At 38.9% G+C, this 15,660-nt stretch overlaps 1 protein-coding gene across 2 annotated transcripts in view; it reads right to left on the minus strand.

Annotated features, from left to right (window-relative positions):
* Window positions 1-15,660, minus strand: part of LOC117403253 (chloride intracellular channel protein 5-like) — a 45,418-nt gene that overhangs the window by 23,240 nt on the left and 6,518 nt on the right. Inside the window, exon 1 of one of the 2 annotated variants that reach the window (XM_034005268.3) lies at window positions 4,083-4,378. The exons of the other annotated variant lie outside the window; for it this stretch is intronic. Within the exon in view, the coding sequence (XP_033861159.3) occupies window positions 4,083-4,145 (63 nt within the window). The 5' untranslated portion in view covers window positions 4,146-4,378. Of the gene's footprint in view, window positions 1-4,082; window positions 4,379-15,660 lie in introns of those variants that run through there. 2 annotated transcript variants of the gene reach the window in all.

The raw sequence follows: 15,660 nt of genomic DNA on the forward strand, positions 1-15,660 counted from the left end.
AAAGCGGGCTTGAAAATGAACCTGAAGAAGACTCAAGCCATGTTCAATAAATATCCGCTGCTCGTCTGGTGTTCTCTCTGCCTCTCTTCTCCCACGCAACTCCACTGCTCCGCTCACTCCACTGGCTCCTGATCACAGCTCGCATCCAGTACTCGCCTACAGATGCCTTGACCAGACTGCACCCAGCTACCTCCAGACCCTCATCTCTCCCTACACAACCTCTCCGCTCCTCCTGCACTAGAAGACTGGCTGTACCTCCTCTACGCTCCCCTGCCTCCAGAGCCCGCTCCTTCTCCATCCTCACCCTGCAGTGGTGGAATGACCTTCCTACAGATGTCAGGACTGCCCAGTCCCTGACCACCTTCCGGCGCCTCCTCAAGACTCACCTCTTCAGACAGCACCTGTAGAACTCCTCTTTTCACTCTGGACACTTATCACTCTTCCTTAACGTGCTTTACTTGCACTTATCTGTTCCCTATTTTACTGCATTTAATCCTGTACTTTACAGAGTACTGTACTGTAATCTGCCACAAGTGTTATTCAATCTGTAGTATTTTGCATTTAATCGTATCCTGATGTAACTATCACTGACACTGTTATCTGCTCCGATATTGAATCTTATTTTGTCATATACAGTACTTGTACTTACTAGAACTGAAGTCATTGTATTTTATCTTGCTCTTAATTGTATTAATACTTGTACTGTGATTCTTGAAATGTATTTTTGTTTACGACTGTAAGTCGCCCTGGTTAAGGGCGTCTGCTAAGAAATAAATAATAATAATAATAATAATAATAATAATAATAATAATAATAATAATAATAACAACATGGATGAGGGATGCAGCAGACAGGCTTATGTGGAAGAATCTTGGGGAGGCCTTCATCCAGCAGTGGATTGAAAAAGACTGAAGATGATGATGATATGCAGTAGATGCCGGTTATTAGCAACCCTGATAAAGACAACTTTTGGTTATTAAAAACATTTTCCCAGGAACCAATCCCACCCCATAGACTTTAATGTTAATGGAATTCTGATATTAGCAACTGCACGCCGCTTATTGACAACTTTATTACTAGCTGCCAGTGCTACAGAGCACACTTGCATGATTTATGCGCATACTTCATACAGCTTTTATAACACACTGACTTCCCAACTGCGTATTTCTGGCGGACTGAAGCAGAATCGTGGCTTTGAAACTGGCTACGAAGCTGCACGCAAAATTGAGATGGATTTACATCGGGAGGTGGTACATTGTAATAAAAAGCAGACAACGTTGGACAATTTCTTATTTTAAAAGTGTGTTCTTTAGAATTGATTGTAAGTACAACACATATTTCTTATGCTTGCTTCACTCATTGTAAGGACAATTGTAGTACATCATTGTGTAGTACTACTATTTAAGCCTACTCCCTTTTTTTTGTTTTACACACGCGTGAAGTAAACAGTTCTATGTTTGGGAATTTTGTGTTTCTCATGTTCATTTTTTAACACTGTAACATGTAACACTTGTATTCCAGTGCCATATTTGTACAACTACAGTATATATAGTTGTTCTATATAGATACACTTGAAAACGGGGGCTTTTCGCTTATTGGCAACTTTTGGTTAATGACAACTGGGAACCAAGAGGTTGTTAATAAGCGTCATCTACTGATACGGGTACATTATTCCCATCAGATGCTCTAAGTCATAACTCTCAGCTGCCAGAATGACTCCCTGTAGGGTTTGCAGCAATTCGAGATCAGGTGTTGCTCTTCTCTGGCACCGGTGAAAAGCCACTGTTATATTTTTGGACCAAACGTCAACTGATCACAGTGACATTTACTGTTCTGAAAGAATGCTGCCAACTTAGTTCAAGCTGTTCAACTCTGCTCTGTGGACGGTCATCACTCAGCCATCCAAACCCAATGTCAACAGAATGAGCATCTGTGTATTACCGATACTGACGGCTATGATATTATCAGCAGGGACGGCAACTGAAGGGTAAAGATCTAGTTTTGACAGATGCCTCATAAGTATACTGTACAGTTTGAGCATGTTAAGGTATCTCTGAAAATAGACCCCACTGACCATAAGTCAATGTCAATCATTAACATTTGTACTTATTAAAAAACCTGGTGTGTATAATTAATATAACATTTATTCATTACAATAAGCCCAAGGTGACCCTCAGACTCTGAATTGCTCCCCTCTTAGTTTCTTAGTTTTAAATGCTGGTTGTGCCTTTGCAGTGAGAACTCCACCTAGCATATACTTTGTATTTAAACTTTGGAGGAGAAGGCTGCTCTGTTTGTATTGTCAGAGATGTCCTAAACGTAAAAGAAAAAAGAAAAGAAAACTAAATGAAAAAAAGCTAAACATTCGTAAGGGGTGAAAGGTTTATGGGAACTAATAATGTAAAAATATCTAGAGTATTTGAAAAAAGTAAAAACTTACAGTAGCAGACTAAGAGAAACTTTAAACCAGTAATTAAAACTAGTTTAGAACATTAAGTATATTAGAACTGCTCCTTGTTTCTAGCGTCTCACTGTCCTGTATAATAAAATCTTCATCATTGCTGGCTGACAGTATGGAAACAACAAGCAAGACGTTGAAGGGCTGAGGCCTAAGGAGATGCTTTCACTAACTCTCACTCTTTACCGTCTTGCACTATTACTTTGCAACCCTGTGTCCATCTAAAACAAGGCAATACAAACTTTAAAAGACACCAATAAATCTGCCACTGTACTCCATATAACACCACACACTGAATAAAGCCACCTGTTTTGCATCCCTTCCTCCTTCCTTTTAACAGGAAAATAATTATAATGCACACTTTATGTACAACTTTTATCACTGGAGACATTTGCTTCCAATGTAAACTTTCTGTTTCCATATGGTAAAGCATCTTCAGTACTGATTTTTTTAGCGTGTATCCTGGAATACCCAAGCCTGAACACTTTTCACAAAGTGACAACTAACACACCAGTGGCCACTGGGCCTAAAGGGGTGACACACCATCAACTCAGTCTGTTTCAAAAAGACATTTCAAAGCTGCTGTGTCCATTTGATGTTTTTAGTTATGTTTTGAAACATATTCACAAGGCTATGGAAACCAGTGTTGAAAATATCAGCTCTAGTTTTGCTTCCTTATACTTTTTATCAGATAACAAATACATAAAAAAAATAAAAATAAAAGGAGAAGGGTCATCAGAAGGGTAAACAAAAGAATATTTTAAAGTATATTCAAATATTAAAATTGAACATGATTGCGTGACACTGCATCTTAAAAACTGTACTACCCAGCCACTGCATTCAGGAGTAAAATGTCACTGATGTTGACTAACCTGGAGTGGGAGGCAATAACTAACAGATGTTACTGATAGCAAAAACACAAGGATTTCTAAGGGTCTAAAGTCCTTTGCTGTCTGTATGGAGACACATTGGACAAGCAGAGCAGATGGTGTTTGTGACAGATTCTCAGCACTTTACACTGGCCATGTCTCCTTCCTAGTCTGACAACTTCAGGTTTCCTCTGTTTACTGTGTAGTACCAACAGCCTAATGGACAGACATTTAACAAAGCTGCCTCAAGCCATGTTCGGTCAGCTACTACAACACCTAAGCTAAACAAAACAAGGAATCCTTTGAATAAACAGTATTCCTGCTAACGAAACAAAGATATTACACAGCAGACAAAACACGTCACTACAGTCATAAACACAGATTACCATACGACATTCAATATAATAGCCCTGCTCATGATTTACATATGACTATAATACCATGTATGACTTTCACTCAAGATACTGTAAAGATAAAGGAATGGCTTCATAACAACATTAGAAATATAGGTTGCTGTCAAAAAGTTAACAGAAATGCATCTATGTGGATTATTAACTGTCACTACAGAGAGCTAAATGCATTCTGTTACATTATCCATCACCTTTTAACTATTAACATTCTTAGATTAACTGTCATGCTCTATAAAATTACATTATGGATAGTCTTAGAGCACTCTTAATAGATACAGTACTGGTGTATACTTCAAAAGTCTGCTAAATGGTATCAAATGAGTTGATACTGCACCAGTTTCTTACCTTTACAAACAGCTCGATTTCAGGGCCCTTGTCTTCTCCGTTTGAAGGAGTGAGGTCTGTCATTTTTTTATATTCCTTAAGTCTCTTCAGTATAAAGTCACTTTAAGCATCAATAACATTGTATTTACATTCTGTCTGTCAGGACAGCATTAATTCAAATTTCTGTTGGACAAAACTTCTCCCTCGCAGTATTATTTTTTTTCTTCTATTGTCTGAGTTAACAGTCCTCAAAGAGCAACAAGTGTGTACTCAGTGTTGTTTTGTTTTTACCTTATACCCAGCTGTCAGTACTACCAGAGCACACTGTCAGGCTGAAGCCAAAATTAGCCAGGAGTAAAGCTAGGAGGAGGGCACACTGATCAGGGGGAGGAGCCAGTGCTGTGAAGCTTCAAATGAAAGAAAAAAAAAATTATCTTTTTTTCTCATTATTAATCCCAAGAGAGAAAATGAAGGTCGATGTAAATCTTCTAGAGTTAGGAGAAATAAAAGCAATGACAGCAAAGTGAAACAAATTCATTACATTTTCTGCAATAACCAAAGGCCTACCGGGATCCATCATTCTAAGGATCTGGTAAACTCTGATAAAAGGCTACAGCTCAATCAGTAATTACTATTTCTGACGATGTTTCAAACCAGGAAACAGCCTCCTTGGCTCTTCTTGGCATTGCAGAACTTGGTTCCAACCAGTCCTTTTTAATTCCTATTTAATTTTCCCTGCTGAATCTCACTAAGAAAACTAGAAATGGGAGTTTCTATGTACAGAAACAAAGCATCCTGACATCTTAACCTAAGGGGTGTATCTGTCAGATCCAATTGTTTGTAACAGTAAAAAAAATATGGAAATGTTGCACCTGTAATGGAACCTTATTGACAGAATCATAGAATATAGCTTGTAAAGACCATGTCTGAAAGTGAGTGGGAGTCACAGAATAACCAAGTCCTGACGTGCGTGGATGAACATTTGCCATCTGCCTTTCTGTGTCAGCTCTACCGTAGAAGACCTTTGACTCAAAATGTTCTTGAAGTGCAGATCAGCAAAGGTTAGCACCTGATTTGCTGCTGCTGGTCCACAAGCCTCTTGCTAGTTTTTTGCCACCTGATTCTCTCCACTTCACTGCATATCATTTATAATCCCAGTATAGTTTTCTGGAAACTCGAATGAAGGTGGTCCCTTGAGTGTAAATAACTGAAAACTCACTCACAATGACAACCTCACAAACTTACAATGAAGAAAAGATGAACAGTGATTGAATAGATTGTACAGTATATGCAGATTGTTTAGGATGACTGGATATGCAGTGCTTCCTAAAACACAAAGTCATCACATGCAGCAACACCAAATCGCTTGGAATAATCACACAAAAATGACAGTCAAGAACTGGTGTGAAAGAAGGTATGTTTACCACTGAACTGTGTTCTACCTAGATATGGAAAATTTACTGCCACACTAATGCTTTTAGACTATGACCCATCTGTACCTATGGTATTTGTTATCCCAGGGAATTCTTACCAAAAATTATGCAACAGAATTTAATTGGAAAAGACTAACTAAATTAGCATACTGCAAGTGAGTTTTAACTGTCAAATATGCACAGTAGACTTTTGGGTTACACACAGCAGGAAACCCCCATGTAAGTTCTTAGCACTGAGAGCTCATTAATATTGTCAGTGAGAGATTTGACGTCAAACAACTTGGGTGATGTCCGACATTCCTGTGAGTGCAATCTAAATTTAGAGTATCTTAAATACTCTGCTCCTCTGTTCATGACAGAGAAGGGGGAGACTCCACGTATCAGCAGGTACCAGTAACTCCTAATCGAAATCTTTAGATTACCTTCAAATTTTGGGTGCTTATCATGCCCGACAAATGACTTGAGGCTAGTGGTTGGGCTCTGGACTCTTGACTGGAGGGTCGTGGGTTCAATCCCAGGTGGGGGGACACTGCTGCTGTACCCTTGATCAAGGTACTTTACCTAGATTGCTCCAGTAAAAACCCAACTGTATAAATGGGTAATTGTATGGAAAAATAATGTGATATCTGGGGGCTCCCAAGTGGCACATCTAGTAAAGGCACTCCACGTGGAGTGCAGGATGTGCCCTATAGTCTGGACGTAGCGAGTTTGAGTCCAGTCTATTCCTTTGCCGACCGAGGACAGGAGCTTCCAGGGGGCGGCGCTCAATTGGCCGCGCGCAGACCGGGGGGAGGGACGATTAGGTCAGCCAGGGTGTCCTCGGCTCACCGCACACCAGCGACCCCTGTAGTCTGGCTGGGCGCCTGCGGGCTTGCCTGTCAGCTGCCCGAGAGCTGCGTTGTCCTCCGACGCTGTAGCTCTTGGGTGGCTGCATGGTAAGTCCGCAGTGTGAAAAAAGAGGTCGGCTAACAGCACACGCTTCGGAGGACAGCGTGTGTTCGTCTTCGCCCTCCCAAGTCAGCGCAGGGGTGGTAGCGGTGAGCTGAGCCTAAAAATTGGCCATTTCAAATTGGGGAGAAAATAATAAAAAAAAATAATTTTCAACAATTCAATTATAAAAAAATATATATATCTTGTAACAATTGTAACAAACTGGATAAGGGGCATCGGCTAAGAAATAAATAATAATAATAATAATAATAATAATAATAATAATAATAATAATAATAATAATAATAATAATAGCTTTAAAGAGTAATTAGCACAGTTCCGAGAGCGTTATACTTCGCTTTTTTAATGCTTTTATTTTGCCACTAAACTTTCTTTTTTTTGTGAAGTCCATTTGGTTACCATAGTAAATTGAACTTTCATATTTGCGTCACATTAAATACCTGTATTTGCTTCTCAGTATACAGCAATGTTGTTTAGTTGCTGTTCTAGTATTTGATGAATTTTTCTGTTGTCTCCATTTTCTTCAAGTTACGCCTTTATATCATTCAACGTTTTTTTCTTGCGGCAGCATTTTCCTGATTTTTAACGAACACGTCTCTGTTTTCACCAGTAACTTTTTGAAATCTGGTTGTCATTTTCATTAAACTGCCAGTTTGGGTGCTGTGATGAAGTCAGTTAAGATGCCCACGCGACCTGTACATAATAAACCTTATCATTTTACAGCTGTACATAATAATCTTGTAAACTCCGGGAGTTCTAACATAATCTATAAGGCTGTAAACGGCTACTACTGATAATAATAATAATAATAATAATAATAATAATAATAATAATAATAATAATAATAACAACACGGCTTGTCAATTATGTGTTAATGATTAGGACAATGTATTATTCATTTTAATATAAGACACTGATACAATTAAAATACAAATTAAACTTTAAATGTGCACTTCCCGTGCCCAATCCTGGAAGAGCAGCAGAATTCAGATCATGCAGTAGTACTGTACTAACATTCGATGCCAACAGCGTATTTGCCAGAAACAGACGGTTCGATGCTTTTACTGATTTTTTCCCTCTGACATTCTGGATTATCAGAAGAGAGATTTTCAATCTTTTTTTAAGCATCAACCAAATGTATCTGCTTCCGTTTGCTCATTACTACCATTTTGCAAACCACAGGTACGCACCTGGACGGCTGTGGACACCATTGGGCGTCACTGCCCAAGTTTCATTGGGGCGTGCCTCTTCAGGAATAAGGACAGGACATTTTGTTTTTTGCCTCCCGTCAGTAATCAGAGAGAGGACACATCTCTGATCTCAAACCTGAGTCCACTAAGCATTTTGAAAATACCTTTGAGAGAGTGTTTAAATTTGTAAGTGTAAAAACCTGTCAGGATGTTAACCCCCAAAAGACAAATTACAGGTACGTTGTTAAAATAGTTGTAACAACACGTGGGGACACGTAACGTTATATTTTTTCGGAGCTACTTACTCTTTAGCACAGCTTTAGTTGTATTCAGCACATATTCGGTAGAAATATAAATATGTTTGTTTTTAATTGATAATGGCATTGCTGTGGCCTGTCACAAGATAGTAATAGAACTGCTGTATCAATTAATTTATTGAACAAGGGAGTTCCATTATTACAGAGGAACAAGCCACAGTAGTGTTATTATCACAACTATATACTGTAACCTGTTTATCAATTTATTTACTGTTGTTTGTCTGAAGTAATCACTGCAGTCCACTGAATGAGTTAACTTTTAGAGAGCAGGGCTCGGAGTCTTAGGTGTTTCATCAGTAAACAGTGATTTTAAACACAGGAAGGGGTTCAATAAAAATGCACTGGTGGCACAGTAAACAGATATGGGTTCTTACATACCTGTTTGTATACCTTTAATGTGGTTCACTTTGAGATTTAGCCTTAAAATTAATCACAGGAAATAACAATTTGACATATACTGTACATGTAAGTATGAAAAGACGCTGAGGTAATACATTGATGCCATACGACTTTTATTAAAAAAAGACCAATGCTCAAAGACCAATTAAGCAATCAAATATGAGAATGCGTGGCTGGTTGAGAGATACCAAAAGAGTCTGATTCATTTCCAGAAAGGGGATACTGAAGGGGACATAGCATGTCTATTGTTGAAATAGTCTTGACATCTCCTGTGTCAGGTAGAACTGTGGAACAAATAGCAGAGCTGTGATTGAAATAACCTCCTGAGAATCATCTTCATGACATTTATCAAGACTGTTATAACAACACAGAATCCCATGAGTGCCACTCACTGTGTTCACAATGGAAAATGCACTTGCAGCTGATTAGAAGTCACTGGAGTGAGAAAACAGACTAAGGACTTTATTAGAAACCTCTTTAGGGACTTAGCAGTAGTCAAAATAAGTAAATATTAAAATTAATATTCACCAGTTAAATTAAAGAACTGGCCAATGGTGGTCAAACATGCTCTCCTTGTCTCAGCCCACAGCACAGCTACATTTAGTAGGTGAATTTATATATTTTAATATTTACTTATATAGTATTCTTATTTACCAAATTTGCTTAGCAACATGATTGTCATGCAGTATTATAAACTGCTACAAGAAATGTGGTGAGGTCAACCGAAAACAATGCCATAGCACACCAAAATATTATTTTTATAATTCCAAAAAGCAAAAACCATCACAGCCCCCGCCCCCCCACAACCTTCAAGGTGCACAGCAGTATGTGTTGGTGAGGTGAGAGTTGTATAATGTTACAGTCAAGTACAGCACTGGGTTGGTTTCCATGCAAGCTCCTTGGTGTTTGTCATGCTAATTTCCAACACAGGTCTCTCTACAGTGTTGCATCAGTCCAGTCTCTAAGCTTCCTGTTGAGGCTTTTCAATGAGATACCACCTGCTGGAATTTGCATACCACAGACTCACTATTGAGTGCCCTTACATGAAACCCAAATATGAATGGTGTAACTTTGGTACAAGACCACGCCCTTGAAATTCTGCTAGAACTGAAGGATGTTTGTCAAAAACATAATTTATTTTAGTATTGATGAGCAACTGTCAAAACCTGGAAAAAGTAAAGATGTGGGAACTCATGAATTGTGTAACCAAGTCCATTAGGACTAAAGAGTGGTGCTTATACTTGCTAGAGCAGCCACAATAAAAGTCTTCAGACCTGGGTGTTAAAGTCATTTGAGCAGTAATCCTCCTATATTGCAGCAACACTGTTGTTTATGAAATGTACAGTTTTAGTCAGAGGCCAAACCTCATGGCACTGCAGCCCTGTGTCATTTCTGATGTTTGTGAGTTGCTCTGGGCTTATAGTCAAACTATTTCTAGCCCTATCAGCACCTCTTATCTCATCCAATCAGAGCAGGCAAACACAGACTGCCCGCACACACCCCATGATTAGTAAATGACGAATATAAAAAGTAAGTACTGTATCTCTTTAAGTTAATTGTATTATTCTTCCATAATATAGTGTACAATACTGACAAAATTCCATCTGTCTCTGTAATACCAATTACATTAAACAGACATATTTAATACATTTATAATGTATACCAGTGGTGCACAACTCGGTCCTGGAGGGCCGGTGTCCCTGCAGGTTTTTATTACAACTGCACCTTAAAGTACTTTATTGGACCTTATTAGAAGCTTAATTGGTCCAATTAACTCATTCAGGGTATGGTTAGAACAAAAACCAGGAGGGACACCGGCCCTCCAGGACCGGAGTTGTGCAGCACTGGTGTATACAGACACCTGGTTTCCATTTGTTAACTTCCTCACATAGCTCCCTTATTAAATCTAGAATGCTAAATCAAAATCTACTGTCAGTCTCAGTCTCACAATTTGCCACTTCATCCAAAATCCTGTCTGTCTTTAACTTAAAATGGACTCCAAGCCAATCTATTATCCCCAGCCTCCCAACTCTTCAGAAATGTAACTGTTTCAACAATGTATGCGGACTGTGCTCTGGACAAATGCATTCACATTTTTTATGTGCCCAAATTTTGACAACAGAATTGGACAATATATAGGATACACAATCCTAGTGAGTAATTGTTTACAACTGAGCCTAGATATTCAACAGCTTTCTGTTACCAATAATAGTAATACAGTTATAGTAATAAACTATGCCCTGAGTTTTCAAGGAGTAGTCTCTGAGTAAGACTGATTATTGCCTTTCAGGAGCCCTTGTCCATTATCTATAAATAAATTGTGATGACCAAAATTCTTGATAACCAAAGAGGTTTGTCAACACACAATTCAATATGTAATCACAACCAGTGCAGAGTTTACAAACTGGCAGACAGGAGCGGGTTCAGAAAGCCTGTTATACAAGCCCCCAGGAGCCCTTTGCTGTAGTCTCAGAGTGAGCAAACGCACAATTTCTTCAATTGCCTCCCCGGGAGAGTCAGAGATAGAAGATGACCTACACGCATTAGGTATTTATTGTAACACAAACACATGGGGCCCACATTATTGCAGCCTCTGATGTGCCAGTGGCATTCTTGTGCTCCGTCCAGAAAAAGACCAGATATTTCCCTTCAGTCAGCTGTTTCATTCTAGTCTGTTCCTTGTCTCTCACAGCACAGGAAATGGAGACCTCTAGTGGGGCTGAAAGGAGCTGAGGACAATGTAAAACTCTAAAGTTGCTATTTTTTATGTGCAAGGGTAGGGCAGTTTCTACCCTATGGTCAATTTAGCCCTATTTATGTTTGTTAAACATCACTAAACAAGTCTTGACATGCTCTAACTCCCTTCTTCCATCCTCTTCTGACATCACATACCACATCATCACTACTGGTGTCCACCACAGGAGTGTGAATGGGATATCAGACAAGCTAACATGAAGACAATGTTATGTGTACAGTAATATTTATTTGTTGGTCTGTGAGAAATAAGCACCTCATTCACATGGACATCCAGCCACACAAAAGAAGCAATATTGTTGAACTGTAGTATCAGCTGGAAATACCAACTGCTCAAGTAGGCTGGCAGGCACAAAAGAGAAAATACAAAGTTCATTGGGCTATTTAATATTTTATATAAAAAAGAACCTTGATGAAGAAGGGTCAAAATGACTTTGGAACACCAAAAGTTAATAAGTAGCACAAAAAACCTGTATGCAGTTCAGAACTGCGTGGTCCTCCGAAGCTGTAAGTTCTGAGCTGGCTGCACAGCGGGCTTGCAGAGCGTAAAAAAGCGGATGGCTGATGGCACTTGTTTCAGAGGACGCGGATGCTCATCCTCGTCTCTCCCGAGTTACTTCAGGGGTTGCAGTGGTGAGCCAGGTTGAATAATAATTGGACATGCCAATATTGGGAGAAAATCGAGAATTGATGAAAAATAATTGTTAAAAAATAAATAAAAGAAAGACAGTTTTGTGATACAGTCATATGCAACGCACATTTTGTGCGTGGCCTTTTCCTCAGATTTTAGTTGAGGGTACCTATTCAAAATCGTGTATTTATTTATTTTTTTTAAAAGTGGTCCTCCAAAGAAAAAAGTTATATAACCTCTGAAAAAATTTTTTTGTATACTTCACTGCAAGACCTCCTATATGAGGCTGTGACAGGGAGGACCCTGTCACTGGTTCTAGCACGGATGTGTGCAACTGGAACGTGTAATATGAGACACATTGCTAAGCAACCAATTGAGCAGGTAGGCTCGCCCAGGGCTGAGCTGATCGGAAGGTCCGGATTGGTTGGGGGGCATGCCCAGGGAGGCTGCACACAGCTCAAAAAAGCGCCTGTGCCACAGCTCGAGGTGACTGCACTGCCATGCTACACCGAGGGGCGCTTTGTTTACATCAAGAAGGAGTGCGTCCGCTCTGCAGAATAACTACTATGGAACAGCCTAGACGCTGCCTGTGAACTCTGCCCAGCCAGGACTGTCATAAAGACCCGGAGTCGCTGGGAGACCTGAACAGCTGTAGGTTAGTTTAGGGGATGTTGATCCCAACCAGTATAGAGAAGGTAAAGTAGTCTAGTAGGTTCCTGGAGCGCAACGTCTCTTTTAATGAGGCTAGCGCTCACCTTGTGTGGCAAACTTTTATTTTTAGCTTTGTTTTGTTTTCTTTAGTAAATCTGACACTGCCATTGCTGGTACCCAAGTGACAGCTTCTGTGTGTTATTAAATCTGTGCGCCTGTGCAGCGTGTCAACACCCCATGCTCTGTGTCTGACTCTATTTAATATTCAGTGACGAGCCACGCACGTAATACTTCCCCCTGTTACAGAGGCTTTGTAAGATAACTGGCTCAATTCTTCCTGTACAACACCTGTGACAAACTGAGAGTCACAGAATGCATACTGTATGCAGGGATGAAGCCAACGTCTCAAATCTTATGTTCTGTATCATTATGAGTAAGGCTGTAGCGAGGCTGATGGTACATGTTAGCAACTGTGGATAGGAAGTCAAGGTCACTCAACAAACTCCCCTGGTGTGCAGATTATACTGTACCTACAGTACAAGGTAAAAGCACTTCAATAAGTAGTACCAGGGGGAACTTGTGTGACGACAGACAAATCCATAGTTTACAGTACATGCAATTAGGGCTTTAACATCGAAATAATAGCCAATAGGAATTCCATTAGTGCACTATTCTGTTAGCCATGTCAAGGTGCTTTAGTGTTTTACTGATATGGTCATTGTTTGCTTAGCAATATTCATATCTCCATAGATTTTTTAAATCAACATTGAAAATTGCTGCTCCACTTGGAAATCTTAGGTATTTTGTAAGATATGCATAAAAGTTTGCCCTTGGCGAAACATCACATAGAGATTAACTGTATTTACCAAGGACTTTTACAATGTATTAAACCAATCTATGATTATACAAGGAATATATACTGAAAACAATATACCTGTCTAACAGTAAGTACAAACCTTATCCCCTTATAGCTTTTCATACGTACAGATATAGTACACATAAACACTGTGATATCCTAGATTTGTTTCTGAATGTCTGTTTAGTAAAATGTATTCGGAGAAGCAGATGTACAAATCTGCTTGACCAGCACTTGGTATTCAGCACACATGTCAATAGACACTGCTGTACTGTATGCTCTTTCAATGACCTTTCCAGAATAAGCTTGGATAACAAGGTATGAAATGTGCAGAATGTCAGTTTAAACTGTAAGAGATTTGAGGGGAGACATTATAGTAAGGCACAGACCAGTTAGACAGCGATTAAGCTCTGAACTGTGGTTCTAAAAAAAAAACAATTTAAACAAAAGCAGGACATTGGCCAGGTCTTTACAACAAAATGCAATTACATTTTTGCGAAAGAGAACCTTGTCAAAAACTATGCATAAACTCCTGGAGCACCAACCTCAAAACCAGGAATATCAAAATGGTCAAATTTTCATTGACGTTATCACCTGCTTTAATGAGATTATTAAATGATTTGAAATTATATCAAATTTAAGGATTCAAAGCTATCCATGTATGAGAACACCCTTTAAGGTGCTCTGTATAAACAAACAAACTAATAAAGTTATCAAAATAAGTATATCCTTTTGAAACAGAAAACAAATCACTGTTTTTATTCTACTCATTAAATGGTAGAGACATTACTCTTTAACTATGAATTACAACATGCTTTAACTCCTACTTTTATTCCAGCCCACTGATTTATAATGAAATATCTCTCTAAATCACATTTACCTTTATGTACAATCCAGTTTTTTAAAAAATGCACTCAGTTACAAGTCTACCCCAAACCACTATTATGATTTGACCAGTTGACGCCAAGGCTAACACACACAGGGTTCCTGGGAAAAGAATAAAGCAGCAAATACTAATGTTTAGTGATGGTGAGTTTGTTGCTATGCTACCGAGCTGGGTCAGAAGACATGCTGATATCTGTAATTGGTATATCATTATTGCTCTTGGCAAAATAAAGTAGGCATTCTTGTGATGTCAAACACAGAGACCTCCCTGGGAAAACATTTTTCTTTTAACACTGGGTTAAAGAAAAGCTGGTTATCAATTTTCAGTTTTATCAATTTTTACAAAACAAAAAATGCCCAGGTTTTACATGTGCTGTAGGTCATTTTGTAACTATTGTAATGCATGACTTCACCTTAGATACCTCCTGGTAGATACATTTATGTAAGTAATGAAATAGGTTTAGTGCATATCAAGGCTGTTTAACATAATTTAGTACTGATACTGAGGTACTGAGGTTAATTTCAGGGCCTTGATTATATTACATCAGGACAGTGCTGGCAGGCTTTGCCTTGCAGTGTGAGACATACCTTTTTTTTTTTTTTTTTGCAGCTTGCACCCACCTTGTCCTACCCTCTTATCCACCTCAGTTAGGGCTGATATATCAATATTATTAGCTACAGGATATGTTCTAATGCTGCATGGATGCTTGCAATTAACATTACTGTAGTGAATTAATTGCATGACAACAATAAAAGGACTATAGTCAGCAGAACAAGCCAGAGTTTAAATATATTTTCTGACTGCCCTTCACCTATTACAAAGATATACAGGTGAGCAACTTTGAAGTGGCTTTTAAAAAAAACTACAGACTAAACAACACCTGCTACAGGGTTCAAGTGACTTGGTGTAAAAAAGGAAAATTGCATTTGAGTTGTCCCTCCTTTCTGCAACGCTAAACAATCTCCCTGTGACTTAAGTTGTGTGGTCTTGGTTTCGACGGTATACAGAACATTTAAAACTGCTGGTAAAACTGGTGAATATTTGGATAAAACTGCTGTGTTTTTTATAAATACTGTGCATGTTGAAAATGGGGTGTCATGGAAACAGAAGCTACACAAAATGACACTCTCAAATCGAAAAATAATTGATATAAACAATGTTTAGATCTACTCAGTGCGAAAATCGATTTACTGTGCTCTTCACAAAGTGGTGATGCTCTGACCACCAGCTTTGCACTAGCTCTGACCACTCCACAGTCTACCTGTTACCCTAGTTCTTACTTTGACAGTGAATGTCTTTCCCGTGTCAGTCCAGTCCTGTATGCGTGCACTCTATTGTTACTGTTGTTATTAGTTCTTAGTAATGATGAGAATTATGTGGTACTACTAATAATGATGATATTTGTATTGAATTTTGTACCGGTACAGTAGTTGCATCAAATCTAAAGAAAGGGGCAGCTAACATCATCTGCTGCCACTGACAACATCATTTAAACAGTGACATATGGGGTTGTTCATAGGGATTACTGAGG

The sequence above is a fragment of the Acipenser ruthenus genome, chromosome 5, assembly GCF_902713425.1.
Source record: "Acipenser ruthenus chromosome 5, fAciRut3.2 maternal haplotype, whole genome shotgun sequence".
Classification (NCBI taxonomy): domain Eukaryota; kingdom Metazoa; phylum Chordata; class Actinopteri; order Acipenseriformes; family Acipenseridae; genus Acipenser; species Acipenser ruthenus.